This window comes from Gopherus flavomarginatus, chromosome 1, assembly GCF_025201925.1.
Source record: "Gopherus flavomarginatus isolate rGopFla2 chromosome 1, rGopFla2.mat.asm, whole genome shotgun sequence".
In the NCBI taxonomy this organism is placed as follows: domain Eukaryota; kingdom Metazoa; phylum Chordata; order Testudines; family Testudinidae; genus Gopherus; species Gopherus flavomarginatus.
The window spans coordinates 64,930,187-64,951,378 of record NC_066617.1 but is presented as its reverse complement, the minus strand read 5'-3'; the positions used below and the strand labels follow the sequence as shown (position 1 = coordinate 64,951,378).

Below are 21,192 nucleotides of genomic sequence, written 5' to 3'. Positions count from 1 at the left end.
ATAGAAATACACATTTAAATAGCCCTAAAATTATTGTACAAATGTTAGAAAATATAATGTGAAGATGACAAGCCATTCCTCTTTCAAACTCTTGAGAAAAAGATAGGTATAAGGCCATAAATCAAAGAGATACTAAATTTTCACTGGCCTCTCAAAATTGACTTGCCTTTGTCTCTTGACATGCATCCGATGAAGTGGGTATTCACCCACGAAAGCTCATGCTCCAATACGTCCGTTAGTCTATAACGTGCCACAGGACTCTTTGCTGCTTTTACAGATCCAGACTAACATGGCTACCCCTCTGATATTAATTTACTGATGTAACTCACATCAAGATTGCCCAATTCTAAATTTTCATAAATCACTATTTGTAGTGCAGAGAAATTAAAACACTACAAATGCATATCATCTTCTGCAAAGCCATGCAAACATACCATGAGCAGTTCTCCATGTTTTCATACTTGATATATCTGTGTCAGTCTCAAGAAAAAACTGTTTTGAGCCTTCAGTGATTTGTAAAGACAATACTGCGCCAACCTCTTGTCAGTGGGGATGGGGATGTAAGGGACTGTCAGGGATAGGCAATGTGCCAAGGGAAGATGGAGAAAGAGAAGGGCAGATTCAACTGTTCTGGGGATGTGTTGGTGGGGAGTGGAGAAGTGTCTCTACCACCCCGTCTATCACTCACTAGCTAGGGCCGCCCAGAGGATTCAGGGGGCCTGGGGTCTTCAGCAGCGAGGGGCCCCTGCTTCGGCAGTAATTTGGCGGCGGGGGTTCCTTTCACCCAGCGAGAGTTTTCCGGGGCCCCTGGAGCAAGTGAAGGACCCCATTCTAGGGGCCCCAAAAAACACTGGTTGGGGCCCCTGTGGGGCCCGGGGCAAATTACCCCACTTGCCCCTCCCCCCGGGCGGCCCTGTCACTAGCCAAGCTTGAAGGGTGGCTCTCATGCCCTTTACTCCCAGCTATATGGAAAACATCCCAGGTAGAGCCTGGTGCAAATACACAAATGTGTGTCCACAGCTGATCCACAAAAATTATCTGCAGATTTGTAGGGCTCTAGACTGGGGGCCAGGCTGAGGTTCCCAGGCATCCCCCTGCTGGAACCTGGTGGGGAGTTGCGGACCCTCCACCTGCCCTCGGCCAGGTGGGGAGCCGAGGGGGCAGGGATATGGCCAGGGCCTGCTCTCAGTGCTCCCCCGACTCCGTCAGGTGGAGGGTTCGCCACAGCTCCCCAGCTGGGCTCCACATCCACAGAAATGATCCGTGGATATCCATGGATATAAAGCGGATACCCGTGGATTTTCAGGGCTCTAATCCCAGGTACACAGCAGCCATCCTGCTAGGATTTCTTCTGCTCTCCCTGCCACATACCACTGAAGTATAGTTCCAACTATGTTTCGCAGATGCTGGGTGGAGAGGGAAATCGGACCAAATTGCCAGTTTTGGGGATCAGGAAGGATTTTCCCCCCTCAGTGGAAGTCTGGCAGGGTGTCCACTATGTGTTATCCATCTTTCTCATAACATCATGAAGGCCCAATTTTAGGTTAATAAGTATTAAGGCAGCACTTTAAAAGAATGTTTGTTTATAGGTGGAATTTGTCATTTCATTTCAAGTTGTGACTGGTGTCCTGCATGGGCAAGAGTCTGTAAAAATCAGCTGCTGAAGGAAAATATGAGTAAGAGACCCAAGAGATGGCCAATACACTGAGCTGACCTGTAGGATAAAGGGTCTTCTGTCTTAAGTCTTTGCAACTAGGGTACCCTCATTCTTCCTCACAGGGGAAGATGAAGGCTCTGGAAATGAGCTAAATCCGAGGGATTATGCTGAAGAGTGCCAACCCAGAATAGTGATTATTGCTTTACTATGTCAGGGAAATGTGCTTGACTTCATTTTGAGAACATTAACTACCCAATAGGCTACATGAATCCAGAATTAAACTTCTCTGAGGTGCAAGTAGTATATAAAAATGTTAAACTGATAATCATTTTGCTTTAACATACTTAAAATATATAAAGGCAGATATTTAAGACTGTACAGGAAAAAAAATACACAATTCCAATAACACCTTTAAAGGTAAATGAGATATAAATCAATTCTAGAAACAGGAAGTCAGACAATCTAAAACTAAAAAGATCAATCAAAAGTTACATTTAGAATATTGATGCTTCTTTTTACCTTTTTAGTTAAGTCCTTGCAGAAAGATAGATATTAGAAAGATTTTACTAAGAGCTATATATATATATATATATATATATATATATATATATATATATATATATATATATAGTAGTATTTATGATGAGACAAATCAGTTACCTCTAGGAGGTGACCAGTCAGAGGTCTCCACAGAATCTCAATCCTATGCATGTTAACCAGTCCCGTTTCCAACAGTTTAGCAACAGCAAAAAGAGATGGTTCCTAAGTAAAATGGAATTTAAACACATGATTAGAGGTACCTAGTGCAATTTTAGAAATGTTCCCCTTCTTTTGATTTCCTGGTAAGATTTTTCCATTAATTATAGTAATTGTATTTAACAATTTATGGAAGTCACAGACCTCATACTGCAGCTAAATGGGACTGGGAGGTTTCCACAAATGCAGCAACAATATGCTATTACCAGCCACAAGGGGATAGGAAAAGAGACAAACACTCCCTTTTGATATCAGTTTTTTCCTTTTTTGATACACTGAATTTGCTTGAGTAGCATGAGTATTAAAATCCCTGCCAAAGCTCTCTCTCTTGCATAATAATTTTTTTAATGCTATCCTTCCCAACAGAAAAATCTTAACACACTTTACTAACAAAAGAATCTAATTTCTGTTCCATCATAACAGACTTAAATTAGAAACATATAAAAGCCAACAGTAGAGATCATTTTATCTAAATATTTAGCAAAGCTCGTATTGCTGTTATCCTACATTTAGGATCAAAGTTGTAAGTTCCTGAAGAAATGTGATCAATTTCCCATTCAATTGATCTGTGTACAAAACAGTAGCATTTTATGCTCAACTATAAAAAAAATTAACTATTACCACACAGTCAAATGGCTGCCACATTACAATTATGCGGCAGAGTGCACTTTACTATTTCCCCTTAACGTGAAGTTCTGTGTTCTCATTTTTAGTTGATATTAAATTCCAACTATTTTAACTCAATTTCATTTCTTTGCATTTTGAAGTCCCCTCTCCCAGTTTTATAATTTTAGTACATCATAAACCAAAAATCATTTAGTCATTTTTGTATTTACTTCTCTCCTGAAAACATTACCATCAAAACAAAAGAACAAGCAACACACCACCCAATACCACACCCATCAAGGGGGATCCTCACCCCTAAAGCTCCTTAAATATCTCTGGAGGGTAGCGGGCTCAGAAAGTTGTTCCACTTCTCTCCTCAGGACTCCCAGGTAATGATGTGCTTTTTTAGTTTTAAACCAACACTGTCAAACTAGTTTTCAAGCATTTTAGAAGGTATTGGTTGAAATGGAACATTGTAATATATCCCAGAGCATACCATGTCATTCCACAACATCCTAGCTTTCTGAAATCTACAAAGCTTTTAAAAACTCATCCATCTACAACCTGATTATTAATGGAAATGCTCAACATTGCTTAATGTTAGAAAACATGATAAAAATACTGCACAAAAGTATTCACAGAAGATTTAGTAGCACCGCCAATCATTAAGAACCAGAAAATTCCTTGTCTTAATGTGCTAATTTTATGCTCATATCATATGTAACATTAACTTATTTTGATATTAAAAACAGTAATCTAGCTTAACAACAAACATGAGTCTGATGCCTATCTTACAAATACATATCTGAAAAGTAATAACAAAGTGTTCTATACCTTGTTATTTCCATAGGCCATTTCCATGGCTTCCAGAGACAAGGAACAAAGGGCATTTATTAAATGATGTAAAGACACGTCATCAAGGTACCTGAAAAATACCAGCTATCAAAACACTGTCTCCGCTGATACAAACAAATACTTAGATCATAAGAAGATGTCTCTTACTGTGAGCTTTCAAATAGTCTTGAAAGTATGTTGGATATAACTGGTAAATCAGTCATAACTGCTGTAGTTAGAACCTAAGGGACAGAAAAATGTATTTTGTAGATTTCAAGAGAAAGTATTGCACAATCATTATATTACAGAATGGACAATTATTCTTACTGTGCTGGGTCCTTCTACAGCTCTCCCGGGTTTTAAGGCACCTCCAACGCCAGGCTTTAAACCCAGAATCCATACGAGATGCTGAAATATAAAGTAAATTTAAATTAAAAGTAAAATATAAATTTCTAATGCAACTATAAAGATCGATGAATATAAAATACTATATTTGTATATTTGGAGATACCTGATCTCTAAATATTTTTCTGAGTTCCATGAGAAAAGCCTCATCAGTTTGTGAGAAGAAGCTAATACTTCAACTCTTTTAGAGAACAATCAGTCTGCACCTGCTCTCTCAGGCAGATGCAACAAACTAAGTTCAGAGGACAGTGCTAGAGCACTTCTTTATGTACATTAGAACATATAATGAGTAAAATACAATCTAAGCATATGTTGCCGTGTTCAAATCAATAATGCCCACATCTTAGAAATCATAACCCACCCTGAATTATTATAATAAATAAAAAAGCAATACATGCATTACCTACACCATACCTGTAGAGTAGCCAAGGCAAGTTGCCATGATGTACCAAGAACTGCTCCATGGCAGTGGGCCAAGTTAAGTAACGTCCTCATACACTGGATATTTTTTGAAGTCAGCTAGACAGAACATGTTACATTGTTATATTTATGTATTATGAGACATCAATGGCATTCCTAGTAAAATCACTAATCTTAAAAAATATTTAATGATATAGTAAATAAAAAACCTGCACTTTTGTGATACATCCATACCAGAGAAGTAACTCAACAGCTTTCAACAACTGGTCCCCCATTCCCAATTGAATAAGGGTTGGGAATAGCCTGACAGTGTAAACAGAGTCAAATTATTTTCAGTTTTATTTCCAGAAATTAGACACTTTGTTTCTCCAGATGTCTGACTTTTTTAAAAAAATGGATGTTCAATCATATGACCCTGTCTACATAAACCATTTTTAAACCATAGTTGAGGGGAACATTCATGGTCATGATAATGGGTCATTCAGGTGCACAAAGAGCCACAGTGGCCACCTCTCACATGATAACAGATCTTTCATGTCCACAGGTTCTCCCAGCTATGAAAAAATTAGGAGGCTACTTTAAGAAAAATAGGCCTCTTATTACACTAAAAGATTATCCATTATCTCTGCTACAAGAAAATACGCAAGAAAATTCCAACTAGTCATAGTGAGTATGTTCAGTTCATTGTAGTAGTCAGGAATCACACAGGAAGAAAGGGCTTGAGAGAGAATCAGATACAGAAAAAGGAAGCAATTCAACAGAAAAAAGTTACTTAGAAATTGTACTTTACCATTACTGTTCCCTGTGGCTGGAGAGCTAGCGGTTGCCCTACTGCCACAACTTGCTGGTGAGATTCACTTGATGGACTGATAATCTGAACATTCTGCCCCTGAATCGAATAAGCTAGAGAACAAAGAAAAATCCTCATGTAAAATGCAGTAAATATTCTATGAACTTGGCTGCAAAAACATAAGTAGTAACTTTACTCACATGAGTGGTCCCGTTGGGAACTTTGCAGGACTGAGCCCATAGGTTATATTTATAGCAGTGTCATTATGTTACTTTATTTTATAGATAAAAATAGTCTCTCACTTATATTTATTATTGCATAGGACTTGCAGCGAAACAGATACTTATTTTGAAAGGGAAACCGTTAACTTAAAAGGACCTCATACAATCTCACTTCTACCTGAAAAATGTGTACCTAACTATTGTTAAAAGTAAATAAAGGCTACTCACCAGTAACCAGTGTTTGAGATGGACTCTACACATCCCCACTCTTTGGATGTGCCAGCGCCGCCGCCTAGACAGTCCAAATGCACAGGAGTGGAAATGTGCAAAAGCCATTCAAAGAACACTACCCAAAATAATTATTAGAATGGGAAGAGATTAGAAAAAGGGATTTTGCTCTATTTTTTCTACTTCGTTTACTTTGTGCATACTCAGTTGCTCTGTCAGTCACCTTCCCTTGTATGTGTGGCTTTTCCAAACACAAAAAGAGAAACATTTGAAAAATAAGAAAGGATTATAAAACCACTGAACTCAGAGAGGGACTCTGGAGATTAGTACCAGAAATTATTTTAATTTTTTCTTTAAACTGACTGGGACTTCAGGGAGATAGTTCCTTTTAAATACCAGATCATGAGAGTATTACTGTATTTTACAGAATGACAAACCACATGTCCTCCTTTAGTTTTATCTGCACTGGAGGATTTTGGTATTGTAAACACCATAATAAGCCATTTGTCATGCTTGAAATATACTTCATACCCACACTCAAAATGTTTCAAATGGTGCACAAGCATTGCCAATGCTGTTAAAACTGCATTTTCTCTGTGTATGGCTCATTGTGGTTACCATGAATTAAGTCACTCTGCACCACTGTAGCTTGTGTATTCAAAGTGAAAATATTGAAGCTGCACTAGGCCTCTCAAGTACAGTGCCAGAGTCATAGAGTGACTGACTCCTCTAAGAGAAAGCAGGGCCAGTGCACCAATGATTGAGTAGCTGCCTCCCAACTCGGGTTAAAAGGTGGCACATAGGACATATAAGGGGAAGAGAAAGAAGGGCAGGTGAGAGCTGCCCAAGAGTACAGACTGAAAAAGCAAGGAAAGGGACAGGTGACAGCTGCCTGGAAGCAGAAAGGAAAGGGGGGAGGTGAGAGCTGCCTAGGACAGACATGAACTCTGAAGAGAACAGAAAGCTCTGCAGGCCCTCCCTGGGAATAGGGAGGGATTGGCTAGGAAACTAGCAGAGGTGCTAGCCTGCTGGACTACTGTACATGTATTTGAATAAGTTATGCCCAGAGGCATGACTCTGGACTGGACTGTGAAAGAGATTGAACTTTTATTATTTTTTTTTATACCTGGACTGGGGAAACAGACAGGTGCACCTGTCGTGCTGCAGCCTGCCATAGGAAAGCATCTCAGGCAGGTCTGTCCTATTACAGCTATAAAGATAATTAGCCCCTTTCTGCAACCAACCTGTGCAAAGACTATTGTACTCCTCACCACTTTGTTTTTAGCTGAAAATTCCTAAATTTAATTCATGCAATAGACAAAATAAAATACATTCAATCTTCTTTAAAGAATATTTAACATTAAGCCTCATTAAAAATATTTTAATGCAATAACAATGCCATTTCATTTTACAAAATACATATTTCATACACTGAAAAATTCTGATACTGTTCATGTTTTTATAAAAATTGGTATAATGCCTTTTAACTGTAGATTGCTAACCCCGGAAGCTCCTTCTTTGAGACCTGTACCGAGAACTATGGGATAGGTAACTACAATGCTGCATCTGCAAATTATGCAGCGATGCACTCAAAACACCAGCGCTAATATGCATGCAATGCACCATTATAAATTACGATTCAGTGGAACTATTACAAGTTGCAATGGTGCAAATCTCCAGGTTAGTCAAAGCTTCTCTTCTTATTCTACAAGTAAGGCTGCAAGTGTGTCACAGAAAGTCATGGATTCTGTGACTTTTCATGACCTCCGTGACTTCTGCACCAGCCACTGCTGGGGCTGTCTCGAGCCACCATGCCCCCCTCCTCGAGCAGCAGAGTTTGTGTGTGGGAAGGGGTATGGGGTTGTGGCAGGCTCTGGGCAGCACTTACCTGGAGGGTTCCTCGAAAGTGGCAACATCCCCCTCACTCACTAGGCAGAGGCATGGCCAGGCAGCTCTGCATGCTGCCTCCGCCTGCATGAACCGCCCCCACAACTCCCATTGGCTGTGGTTCCCGGTCAATGGGAGCTGCAAAGCCAGCATCCTGGGCGAAGACAGTGCGCCGAGGGAGCCTGCTGGCCTTGCCAACTCCCTCTCAGCACCAGCAGGGGTCCCGAGCCACACCCCGCTGTCCACACTCCCCCACCCAGTACCCGGGCTGTCCTCCCCCAGCACCTGTGGCGCCCCCGGGCAGTCCCTCCAACCCAAGTTTTGGTCAGGTGTATATAGTAAAAGTCATGGACAGATCACGAACCATGAATTTTTGTTTACTGCCTGTGACTTTTACTAAAAATACCCATGACTAAAACGTAGCCCTACCTATAAGTATATGATAGTCATAATATGACATGGCAGCTAATGGTCCCAATTGCAACATAGGCCAGATCATCCTCTCCTATGGAAAACCTCATGAAGGAAAGAAAAAATCGGAGTTTCCTCAGATCATTCCAAATGGGGGTGCGTATATTTCTGCTTTTGTCTCCCCAAGAAACATCAGTGGTTTCTTCCCTAGAAGCCATACATCTCATGGGATCTAACACAGGCACAGTGCCATCAACACAAGTACCCTGTACTTCCACATTGATTATGAAGGGTTCTTCCCCCACTAGTTGCCCAACAGGTGTGAGCTATATTTAAGACATGCTGTTACAATTCCCCAGTCTGTAAATGTGTCTAGAAAACTTGTCGTAAGGAGAGGGACTATAGTGCATAGTGCAGGGATCTGTAGGAAAGCTTAAAACAGCTTTAGCCTTCAACAATTTACAAGTAGATTTTGCATTATAGGTAGAAGGACTATACTACCTGTATTTGCAACCTGTATCTCCTCCTACCCCTGATCTATTGCCTGCTCATGCAAGGGCCCACAACCTTGAGGCATTCCCTGGTGGGATCGAAGGATAGCAGGGGAGAGTAGAGAATAGTGTTGCTGTGGCAGCTAAACCCAGCTTCCATGAAAGTAGGAGAGGGTCCCTACCACTCACAGATGTGGAAAATATGATCCAACCCATGGAGTTACAAAAAATATGACTACTATAAACAGAGGTTATTTTAGACATATTTTTGTGCTCTGTAAAGACTCATGCAAGAAATAATACTTATAATTTTCTTGAAAATATGAATGCTGAGTAAACTTTTCTGCACAGAATAAATAAGATCTTTTAGCAATTTTTTAAAATATAATTACATTAAAAAAATAGATACTCAGAATACAATGGATGGAGGCCTAAGAGCCATTATATCTAGGATGCATCAATACCAGAAATGTCAGTTACACATCACTTTTAAAAAACAAAAAAACAAAAACCAAAAACAGTTTTCTTTTTCAAAGTTTATAGTGGATAAATAAATCAAATCCTCAATCATGCGAAGTGTTGCACATGGGCAGGCTCCAGCACGTGCACAGTGGGGCCACAGTCACGAGTATCAATTTGAAGTATCAGCTTTTCCAGTCTCACATACCACATTGCCAAACATTTTATGCCAGCAGACACTAAAAACTTACATATGTTTACAGTCATGTCATGAAAAAGAAAAGTACTCCAAGTTTGTCATTGTGGCTTGACATTTTTTACATTAAGCATGGGTTAACGTAGCGTGCGAATAAGACTAAATAAACAAATGAGTATACAATTTAGCCTTAATTATACCCTTACATTTGCTGGAGAGAGTTGTAGTTGTGCTGTTCAGTACAGTGAGGGAATAATGAGGAGGCAAGGAGCCCTTGCAAATGGCAGTGATAAAGGCATCTCTTGAAGTTACAAGACCCAGTTTTCCACAAAGTGCAGCCATGGTCAATTCTGCTTTTAAGATATTTTCTGTGGCAGCTTCATCCGTGCTGAAAAAAGTACAAATCGTTTCATAGAGACAAGTCAGATAGTCATTATACAGAAATAAGCAGCTGGTTTGAAGTATGATGGTAAAAGCCAGCAAGAATTCATTTACAATACTGTCAACACTGAAATCGTCAAAGAGCAAATTTAACCAATTAAAAAAACATTTTGCAACTCTAATTCTTATTACATAGTTCTTCTATTCTGAATGATTTAGCATAAGGAGTGTAGAGTGGATGTGTAATTTTTTTAAATTAGCTTTCTACCATCAGAAGAATGTCTATGAGAAGTCAAGAGGGTTTTTGGAAGAAAAATATCTAATTAAAAATATTGCAAAACCATAGCTACTAGTAAATAAATCCCTCAAGGGAAGTAATCACAGCTTTTATCCTTTAAGTGGTATCATTACACCGTACTGAAAAATTCCAGCTGCTAGTGTAAAAATGATTAAATAAGTAATTAAAATGTAAATCTTCAAAAGTCTAATTTCATTGGGTCCCGATTTGAAGTCCTACTAAAAGGTGTGTATAAATGTAAATAATATAAAGATCCTATTCTTTTAATATTTACAAGTCAAACATTTTTTCTGTGAAATCTGGATACAAGGTGGTTCTCTCTAGACCAGGCCTGCACAACACGTGGCTCGCGGAGGCTCACTGTGCGGCCCGCGGGGGGATTCTAAATCCCGCACACACGGCGCTCTGCGGGCAGCCCAGAGCTGCGGAGAGCCCTGAGCCCTTTAAATCCCAGCCTCAGCCTGTGGCCAGGATTCAAAGGGCTCTGGGCTGCCCGCAGCAGCGGGGTGCCCTGAGCCCTTTAAATCCCAGCCCCAGCCCGCGGTTGGGATTCAAAAGGCTTTGGGCTGCCCGCAGCGGCGGGGTGCCCTGAGCCCTTTAAATCCCAGCCCCAGCCCGCGGTTGGGATTCAAAGGGCTCTGGGCTGCCCGCAGCGGCGGGGAGCCCTGAGCCCTTTAAATCCCAGCCCCAGCCCGCGGCCGGGATTCAAAGGGCTCTGGGCTGCCCGCAGCCGTGGGGAGCCCTGAGCCCTTTAAATCCCAGCCCCAGCCCGCGGCCGGGATTCAAAGGGCTCTGGGCTGCCCGCAGCCGCGGGGAGCCCTGAGCCCTTTAAATCCCAGCCCGCAGCGGCGGGGAGCTCGGACCCCTTTAAATCTCAGCCGCGGCCAGAATTCAAACGGCTCACGGCTCTCCGGTGGCTGCGGGCAGCCCAGAGCCCTTTGAATCTCACACCGGCTCCGGCGGCCGGGCTGGGGCTAGGATTTAAAGGGCTCGTGCTCCCCGCAGTGGCAGGAGCTCTGGGCCCTTTAAATCTCTGCCCCAGCCCTGCAAAGCTCCGGTTCCCCCGGCCGCCGGAGCCCCGGGCCCTTTAATTTGCCCCTGAGGGCGCCCAGCCACCTCTTCAGCTAGGAGCCCCTGGTTGATTTAAAATAAGTATCATCTCCCCACCCCCAACCTTCCTTTTTGGCCCACAGCTGTTTTGGTGGGGCGACACTGGGGAAGGAGTGTTTGTTTCTGCAGGGCTGGGTGGTGCTGGGGCAGGGTGTTTCTGGGGCCCGGAGGTGCTGCGGGGGGTGTTTCTGCGAGGCCAGGGGGTTTTGGCCCTCAGCTGTTTTCTTTGGAGTAATGTGGCCCTCGCCACTTTACGAGTTGTGCAGGCCTGCTCTAGACATTTAACCACAATTTTAGGAGTTGACCCAGAAGGAAGCTAAGAACATAAGAACATCCATTTAGGGTCAGACCAGTGATCTATTTAGCTCAGTCTCCTGTCTTCAAACAGTGGCCAATGCCAGATGCTACAGAGGAAATGAATACAAAAGAACAACTACTGAATGATCCATCCCCTGTTGTCCACTCCCAGCTTCTGGCACTTAAGAGACTTAGGACACCCAGAGCATGGGGCTGCATCCCTAAGCAACTTGACTAATAGCAACTGATGGACCTATCCTCCATGAATTTATCTATTTTTTTAATCCAGTTATAGTGGGAGCAAAAGGTTTAAATTTTAAGATGTATAAAATTTTTACTGAAAAAGATGTTAAGAAAAAAAACCCAGAAAAAAAATTGGAAGACACATTGGTACAAAGACACTGATCAGGATGGGAGTGTCTCTATAACTGAAAGGGAATTCATCTTCAATTTGTCTAGCTCATAACAATTTTTTTTTTAATAATATAAATTAGTTTATAGATGGCATTTAACTCTAGGTAAAATCCATCTTATTTTTGCTACTTGGAGTGTTTGGGGGGAAAGGGGAACATACTTGCACATGTGGTGGTTGTGTCCTGGAATTTGAGTTTGGGGAGGAAGCTTTTAAATAGTTTCATCTCACAACAAAATGTCAGCTTCCTAGAGATCCCTTCATTTGCTCACTTAATGCTCCAGTAAAGGATACACGTTTTAAACAGAATGACAATTTTTTTTTTTTTTATTGTTAGCAGCTCCAGGAGTGATCCCTGACTCCTATGGAATTGTGGTCTAGTAAAATATGGACTGTCCTTGTAATGCAAAAACTTTCACACTAACTATGTACACAAGAGAAGCACCAAAAAGGGAATAGGTATTTAGAAATTTGGGTCAACTTTTTTAGCAAGAACAGGGTGCCCCAGCCATCAGGCCAGAATCTTCAGCCAGTTTTTTTGAATATTAACCTGATCCTGATTAAGTTATAAGTAACGTACAATATAGTATGTTAAAGTTTTATTGTAACTTGGCCTTAATGAAAAGTTGTAAAAAAAATAATAAAATTCTCTGATAAAATGATTTCTCATTCCACATAGAACTAGGACGTATGTTAGATTTTTAGGGATCATCAGGAAGATTATTCCTGCAAGGCCAGATTGTCCTTCCTTAAATCACAATCACCACAATCATTCATTCCCCATTTCCTGTGAACAGCTTCTTCGTCCAAGCCAGCTAACTAGACAACTTTAAAAAAAAACAGTTTTGGACAGAATTGTGAACATAACCAATGAAGATCAGCAAAAATTAACATAGAGTGAGTACCTGGCATCAAGAAGCAGTGACAGCGCAGCAAGAAGACCACACCAACACGCATTCACCATTTCTTCCCAAACAGCTCTGTTAACTTAAAAAAAAAAGATTTTATAGTGCTAATAGATTTTATAGTGCTAATTGCATTTGTCTGTGCAATAACAAATGCACAAATGCTAGCTGTTAGATCTTTTTTAAGGTTAGTAATGTATAAGCCAAAATTACTTTTATAGTCTCCTAAACAAAAAAGTAGTTACATTTGAGAGAAGATTGCTGAAGTGAAAATATCATCCATGCAATCATTAAAAATTAAGGAAACTGCCAGTTAAGTCACCAATCATTGCTCTCTGACTCCTTACCTTTTTAACAAATTCCCTTGCATTTTCACCCTATCACCAAGGCTAGGATTCTGTCACAGAGGTCACAGAATCCGTGAGTTTCATTGAACTCTGTGAATTTTGCGTGGGGGCTGGAGCTCCCAGCCTCAGCGGGGAGACCCAGCGCAGCTGTCCAGCCATGGTCGATGGCTTCGCTGCATCTGCCCAGCCACAGCGGACAGCCAGTGGATCCCCTGCATCTGCCCAGTTGATGGACTTGAACATTATCCATGTTGTTTTTTCTCCCATCCTGCCCCGCCTTTTGGCATGTCATGAAGGTGCATCATGTCAGGTATTCCTGTGGAGCCATGGCAGCAGCACCATGGAGAGCTCTGGATTTGTTGACGCCCTGGCCCATCCTGATGATATGCCCCTAACTCCCATAGCTGGGAAAACAGTACTGAGTGTTGACGCTTAGCATGGAGGCATTCTGCTCCCTGCAGCATTACTGCCTCAGCTTCCTGGCATACTAGGCAGCAGTACCATCGGAGCCCTGTCTTTTTGTGCCCAGGGAGTAGGCTCAACACCACTCCTTGTACTAATCAGCTCCCTGTATCATTGCTGTTTCTGCCTCTTCCCCTATGTTTCTAATTAGGCTCCCTTTCCACCCTCCCTGCTCATAGCCCCATTTAACTTTTGTTTCTCTGGAACCTCCATCTTGTCCTCTGCAGCCAGAGATCTCCTTCTCCCAGCCATATATCCTACCATCCCAATACCACTATTGACCAGGATGTCTCCCTGACCTTCCAGGGTTTCTGTGCTATGCTGAGTTGAGGACTCAGGGAGGCAGCAGGTAGTCCTGGAGAACAGAACTAACTAGTAGAACTTGGTCTATTGCCTTTTTCTTGCACAGATAAAATAGTATATAGCAAAAAAGGAAAATAACTTAAAATTGAAAAAAGTGGCTTATGTCTGAGATGTTCTAAGCGTGAAACAGAGTGCCCACAAGTCAAGAGTTTCTAGAGACTGGCCATTCAACTACAGAAACTCAAATGTTGTCAGAAAAAATTTCAAAAAGAGATTTTCAAAAGCGTGTTCTGTCAAAGTTATTAAAAATGTGACCAAAAATTAAATTCATTTGCCCCAAGAAAAAGTTCGTATATAAAAAACTTAGAAACTAAATTAAAATAAAGTATCAAAGAGAGGATTTTGCTCCTCTGCTTTAAATGTAAATATGCAAGCAATCTTTATTATGGAGCTGCTAAGATGCTTCTATAAAACTCCATTTAAGACTTCTAAAGTAAACTGAATGTATCTAAAAATTCAAGGTATTTAATCATGAGATTTTATCTCTCTTGGGCTGTACTTAACATAGTATCTGCATTTTTGTATACCTAGCTCCTTGTCAGTTTGGTCAGATACTGACTGCAAATCTTGCTGCTTCAAAGACTGTATTGGTGATGAAGTTGCTTCAGTCATGGTCTGATTGTCTGTTTCAGCCTGTCCCAACTCTCCTTCAATCATGGTAGTGATACCACGGACAAGATCCAGTAAACAGTGAAATGCTACAGACATGGCATAACCTTCAGGAATTGTAGGCGGCTCTACTTTATCCAGCATTTCTAGGCTGAAAGATTAAAAACATTACAAAAATATTTAACAGCAATACTGATGAGGTAATTGAATGAACAATATGAAAAACTGATCAAATAAACTGACAATACTCCCACTACCCACTATTAAATTATCAAGAGGTCACGTGGTAATATCCTAAATGAGTATTAACAAGGTACAAAAAAAGATCCTTACACCAAATACACCAAAACTAATTAAAATATGACTAAATATAAAGCTACAACAATATTGAGACTATTATATATCTATGTCAATGAATCTTTGTGTTAGTGAAATCTGCTTAAATATTTGACCAATTTCCGAATGAATCACTTTATTTTTATTCTTATTGTATTAACTCAAAATTAATCACAGTACCACAAATCTATCACTTACAGATTTAAGGAATTTAAACATCGGAAAAGAAATAATTCAGAAAACCACCAGAAAAATAAACAAATTACAAAAAGTAAGGATATGTCATGTGGAAGTCACTGCTTGTCTGTTCCTATGAAGAGTTATTGCATAGGCCCACCATAGCTAGGCAATACGTTGGAGGGTAACCAAATACTTCTCATCCCTCACTGAGCCATTTGTGTCAGACAACTCTAGCCACTGAAGCCACAGAAGAAGAGGTAGAGGTAGAATAGGAATCACTTACAGAAGTTGCAACTGACTGATAAGCAAGGGATCTGGATTAGATCCCAGTGCCTGCAAGCCATCAAAACAGATAATCAGTCTCTGGCTAAACTAGAATATTGAATTTGATTGGTTCCACACCTGTACGGATGTTGTAAGCATGAAACAGAGTGCACTAGTTCATGCTCACAAGCTCCATTTAAGACTTCTAAAGTACATTGAATGTATCTAAAAATTCAAGGCATTTAATCATGAGATTTTATTTCTCGTGTTGTACTTAACATAGTATCTGCATTTTTGTGTACCTAGCTCCTTATCAGTTTGGTCGCATACTGTTTGCAAAACTTGCTGCTCTGAAGACTGTGTTGGTGATGAAGTTGCCTCTTTTTGGATTTACTGTACAAAGTTCATGATTACATTCATCACTGCTGGATATCATGTGACCAAAACATCACTATTTGACAGTTGCAGCCTCATTGCCTCTCCTCCCCCTTGCTATTCCCCTTCTGCCTCAAAACCAGCACAGAGCTGGTCAGCACAGTGGGAAAAAAGAGGAGGGAGCAAAGGGTGGTGGCAGTAGTAAAGCCAGCACAAGGAGAGACAGTGCTGTGCCAGAAACTACCCGCTGCCCCAACAACTCCACCTGATAATTCAGGCAGCTCTCCAACTGTCCAGCTGCACCAGGCCCCTTCACCAACCCCATTACTTAAGTCATTATTACTCTAGCCCACCATCCACATATACCACCGCCCTGCACCATCCACTACTCCTCCTCTTACCCAGATGCCCCAGCTATTCCCTTTAGCATCCTCCCTGAAGAACTTGGGTATGTATACTAAGAGAGATCCCCCATAACTTGCTTCTGGGAAGCACAAATGGGAAAGACTGCCTTCCATTCCCATCCCACACCTGCTTTCAACTGCTCAGGGTAAGGCAGACCAGTCACTTGTTCTCCATCTATGAGAAAAAATATACAAGGGACTTGAGAGGCCGAAAACAAAATAGAAACTTGGTCTGATTACCCCAAAAGCAAGAAAAGAGTAAGAGTGTATTTGTATGTTGGCCCATTTTGGCATTCAGACATTCAATGAGGCCATGGCTTGAGCACAGTTGACTGGCAAAGTAATCATAGGGGCAACATCAGAGACCAGCAGGAGAATATGACCTACTCAAAGCCATCAGATATTATGGTGGAGAGCTTAAGGGTCCTGCTTAGCGAGAACTGCCTATGACAAGACTTACACAACTAAGCAGCCTACCCAGAAAATTAGGCTGATTAGCACTAGCAATACATCCCTACCAACTGTCCTGTAACAGGATACTGTCTCTCATGAAGCAAACTAGGGAAACACAGGCTGGACAAACCTACTATAAATTGGCATACAACTGATTGAAAAATTATACTCAGAGTAGTTATCAATGGTTCACAGTCAGCTGGAGAGGCATATCAAGTGGGGTCTCACAGGGATTGGCCCAGAGTCTGGTTCTACTGAGTATCTTAATAAATGGTTTGGATAATGGCATAAAGCGTATACTCAAAGTCTGTGGATGACACTAAGCTAGGAAGGGCTGAAAGAGCTTTTGAAAGACAGGATTAGAATTCAAAATGATCTTGATAAGTTGGAGAAATGGTCTGAAATAAATAGGATGGAATTGAGTAAGGACAAATGCAAAGTGCTCTACTACACACTGAGGAAGCAATAATCAACTGCACAAATACAAAATGGGAAATGATTGCCTAGGAAAGAATACTGTAGAAAAGGATCTGGAAGTTATAGTGGACACAAATAAAGTGAGGTAACAATGTAATACTGTTGGGAAAACAAACTGAACATCATTCTGGGATGTATTAGCACGAGTGTTGTAAGCAAAACACAAGTAGTAATTCTTCCATTCTCCTCAGCACTAATAAGGCCTCAACTGCAGTAATGTGTCCAGTTCTGGGAACCACACTTCAGGAAAGATGTGGACAAATTTAAGAAAGTACAGAGGAGAGCAACAAAAACGATTAAAGGTCTAGAAAACATGACCTATAAGAAAGGATTGAAAAAAACTGGTTTGTTTAGTCTGGGAAGAGAAAACTGAGTGGGGACCTGATAACAGTCTTCAAGCACATAAAAGGTTGTCCACTGAGGACAGGACAAGAAGCAATGGCCTTAAATTGCAGCAAGGGAGATTTAGGTTAGACATTATGAAAAACTTCCTTACTGTAAGGGTAGTTAAGCACTGAAACAAATTACCTAGTGAAGTTAAGGAATCTCCGTCATAGGAGGTTTTCAGTAACATGTTAAACAAGGACCGGTCAGGAATGGTCTAGAAGGGGGGTGACCCAACTAGCATGCGAGTGGGGTGGTGCAGTAGGGGCTTCTGCCCAGTGGGATAAGGGGGGGTCTTGAGGCTTCTGCCTAGCAGGAGGAGGGGTTCTCAGGGCTTCAGCAGGAGTGGGGCTGAAGCCCCAACCCCCAGCTCCCAGCAGTTGTGTCCCAAATATTTGCTTCATCATTAGCAAATGGTAAAACACTAATCCGTAGAAGGCTGTAACTCAGTGGGGAAAATAATGTCTTTAAATCACAACTTATTCAAGCAGAAAAAAACTCTCTCACCTTATAATCTTTTTTTTTTTAAATAAATGTTCTAATCACTTAGCTGTTTATAAGAAAGTTTACAAGTCAATAAAAAGTACAGCAAACAGAATGAGAATAATATTTGCACTAGTATTGTTAATTATCCATGGACTTTGGATGTACAGTTTCAAATAACTTTTTTGTGGCTTTACACAGAAGCACGTGGGTTACAGATTAAAACATGAATGGCTGAACTTCAATACTCAAGTATCAGAGGGGTAGCCGTGTTAGTCTGGATCTGTAAAAGCAGCAAAGAGTCCTGTGGCACCTTGTAGACTAACAGATGTTTTGGAGCATGAGCTTTCATGGGTGAATACCCACTTCATGGGTATCTGAAGTGGGTATTCACCCACAAAAACTCATGCTCCAAAACGTTTGTTAGTCTATAAGGTGCCACAGGACTCTTTGCTGCTTCAATACTCAAGAACAAGGACACTCAAATTTATCATATTACAGCCTAATACTACAACAGATGTATCTTTATATAATAGGGTTGATAAATGTAATTTTTTTAATTAATCAATTTTTAAAAAATTTAAATCATGATTTTTATTTCTCTCTCCACTTTAGAGATAAATTCCTAGCATTGATATTTTGTACTCATTTAATTAACTTCCTAATTGTCAGCAGACTTTCAGATTTTACAAAGAAGTGTGTTTTTTGTTTAAGAAATGTCATACTTAGAATACTGAAATGCTCTGACCAGGCTACATTCATCCATCAGGGATTTCAGTATGAAGTCAATGAAACTTGCGCACCTAAAATCACAGGCTCCTGTTTTTGGAAATTTTGACTTGTGCTATATAAAAAAGGTCACTATGACTTCGTTAATGTATTAAAAGTCTGAATAACTTTTCATGTTAACATTAAAGCATGTTTTGCTTTGAAGTGACAAAGATTTTATGCAAGTAAGAACAGTGTAATAAAAATACAGTTTTAGCCCCTTATGCTGAAAATATTTATGTGCTTATCAATTTAACACGATAAATAGTTCCACTGAAGTCAAAGGGAATATTCATGTGAGTGAAGTTAAACCTGTTGAAATGTTTGCAGAATTTGGGACTTAATTTTCAATATTTTGTGTTTTGTCTATAGTAGTTTTCAAATAAGATCCCCTATTCGTAGTGACATTTAGAACACAACATTTATAATTTATTTCATTATAAATCTTAAGCTAAAGTTGGAATAGCACACTTTCAAATTAATTAAACAAAGCCTCAACCTAATTTAAATCAATGATTTTTTTTAAACACAGTGACTTAAATAATTTAATCACCTTGACTTAAATCACTCTGCCTGCCTTGTTATATACAGCACAAGCAGTGTATATGGAACTTCATAGGAAAGAAAAAGTCCCTGCTTCAAAGAGTTTACAAATTTAAGTCTGACTGATAATCACACAGAAAATTAGACACACAGTGGATGAGAGATAACAAGGGGAGCGGGGGAGAAAAAAGGATGAACTGCTCTAGAGGAAATGTTACTTGCAAAAATTCAGACTGATATAACGTTTTGGTGATGGGTTTATTTTCTGGGGGAAAACTGTTAGTTTTGTTTTAATTAATAAAATATAAAATTAGGTGTGAGATGAACCAGAATGCTCTGGAGGGGGGTTTAAGGATGGAAGATGAGCAGAGAAAGATAAGTTTTGAAGGATTTTAAAGAGGAGAGAAACAGGTACCTGGAAAAAAGGAAGGATGAGACTGATGTTAAAGTAGGGGACAGTGTAAAAGGAGGTACTATCTCATGTGGGAGAAGACAAAATGAGTGGGAACAGGCTAGGAGAGTGGGCGGCAAGTCAGATTAAGGCACAGGCATATACCTATGACCCCATCTCCTAGACTCACATAATGAAAACAAAAATCTGTTTTTGTTTTTGTTTTTTTTTTACAATTCTGTTTTGAGCCCTCATCTATCTGGACACTTATGTGACTCATTATAGTAGTATCTGAGTGCCTCACAGTCATTAATTTTATCCTCACAACACATCTGTGAGGTAAGGAAGACGTATCCTCCTTTTACAGATCGGTAACTGAAACACAGGGTAGATTAAGTGATTTGCCCAGGATCACAGTGGAGGTCTGTGGCTGAGCCAGGACTTGGACTCAAGTCTCCTGAGGCACAGTTCTATATACTAGCCACTAAACATACTTCCTATTTCATGACTGCAAATAAATAACATTCTGAAAATACAAATTAAATGTAACTGATATTTGCCTGAACCTGCCAAGAGCCCTATTATCTTAAATGGGGTGTCAACTCAAACCCATTGCTCTGGAGGGCTCTTGACTCCATCCCGGCAGGGATATCTGCCATGTGGCTAGGACCCTGGTCCTCCCTGCAATCACGCTATCATGGCTGTGCTGGGGTGTTTACAGAAGTATACACAGACAAGGGTGAATGGTAGCAGAGTCCTCCCACCCCCTAGACAGACTTCATACACTTGAAGGCGAGGAATATGTAGGGAGAGCCCCTAGAGACTTCCATTAACCCAAATGATGGCTTATGTAGGTGATCCTTATCGCTGCCACCCCAAAGTGGAGCACAGCCATAGTGTGGGAGCGCAGCTGCAGCAAAAAGACAAGGACAAGGGCCCAAATTCCCATACAAGTGTGTCTCTACCATCCCGGATTTCCTTAATCTGGTTCTAGAGTATAAGCAGGGGAATAGAAGATCACAGCTGATCATAGGTTGGGGACAATTTTTATAGAGTCTTTCACATAAGGAAAAAAATATGAACATAATTCAGAAGGAGCTGGAGTCAATGAACAGATAAAAAGGTGAGGGATGGGATACGGTTGGAGAACCAGAGGATGATGAGGATTTTAGCTGAAGAGTTCTAGAGAAACAGGAGAGTGGGGGAAAAGGGAGAAAGCAGGAGACTATAATTGTTGGCCAAAGCATAAACCAGGTTTCATACTTAACCTACTTTTAGTTAAAACATGAAGAACAGCAGGGTAAGTTAGACAGTATTTGCACACTCAGTCTTAATCTCCTTGTTCAAATAGACATTGTCTAGCACAAAATGCTATTACACCTTCAATAGTGTCTGAAATTTATTCTTCAAAAACATTAAAAATCTATGATAGCTTGAGAAGAAAACCTCTGCACTCACTTTTGAAGATTCAGACCACTTGCTTTAAAAATAGTGTCTGAAATTTATTCTTCAAAAACATTAAAAATCTATGATAGCTTGAGAAGAAAACCTCTGCACTCACTTTTGAAGATTCAGACCACTTGCTTTAA

The 21,192-nt window shown here is 40.5% G+C and overlaps 1 protein-coding gene across 8 annotated transcripts in view; it reads right to left on the bottom strand.

Moving 5' to 3' along the window:
* Positions 1-21,192, bottom strand: part of MON2 (MON2 homolog, regulator of endosome-to-Golgi trafficking) — a 195,161-nt gene that overhangs the window by 101,695 nt on the left and 72,274 nt on the right. For all 8 annotated transcript variants that reach the window (XM_050923165.1, XM_050923129.1, XM_050923137.1 and 5 more), the window contains exons 12-20: positions 14,464-14,696; positions 12,765-12,846; positions 9,568-9,749; positions 5,469-5,581; positions 4,673-4,777; positions 4,181-4,261; positions 4,022-4,095; positions 3,854-3,944; positions 2,318-2,419 (exon numbers count right to left, since the gene is read on the bottom strand). In XM_050923165.1, the coding sequence (XP_050779122.1) occupies positions 2,318-2,419; positions 3,854-3,944; positions 4,022-4,095; positions 4,181-4,261; positions 4,673-4,777; positions 5,469-5,581; positions 9,568-9,749; positions 12,765-12,846; positions 14,464-14,696 (1,063 nt within the window). The remainder of the gene's footprint in view (positions 1-2,317; positions 2,420-3,853; positions 3,945-4,021; positions 4,096-4,180; positions 4,262-4,672; positions 4,778-5,468; positions 5,582-9,567; positions 9,750-12,764; positions 12,847-14,463; positions 14,697-21,192) is intronic.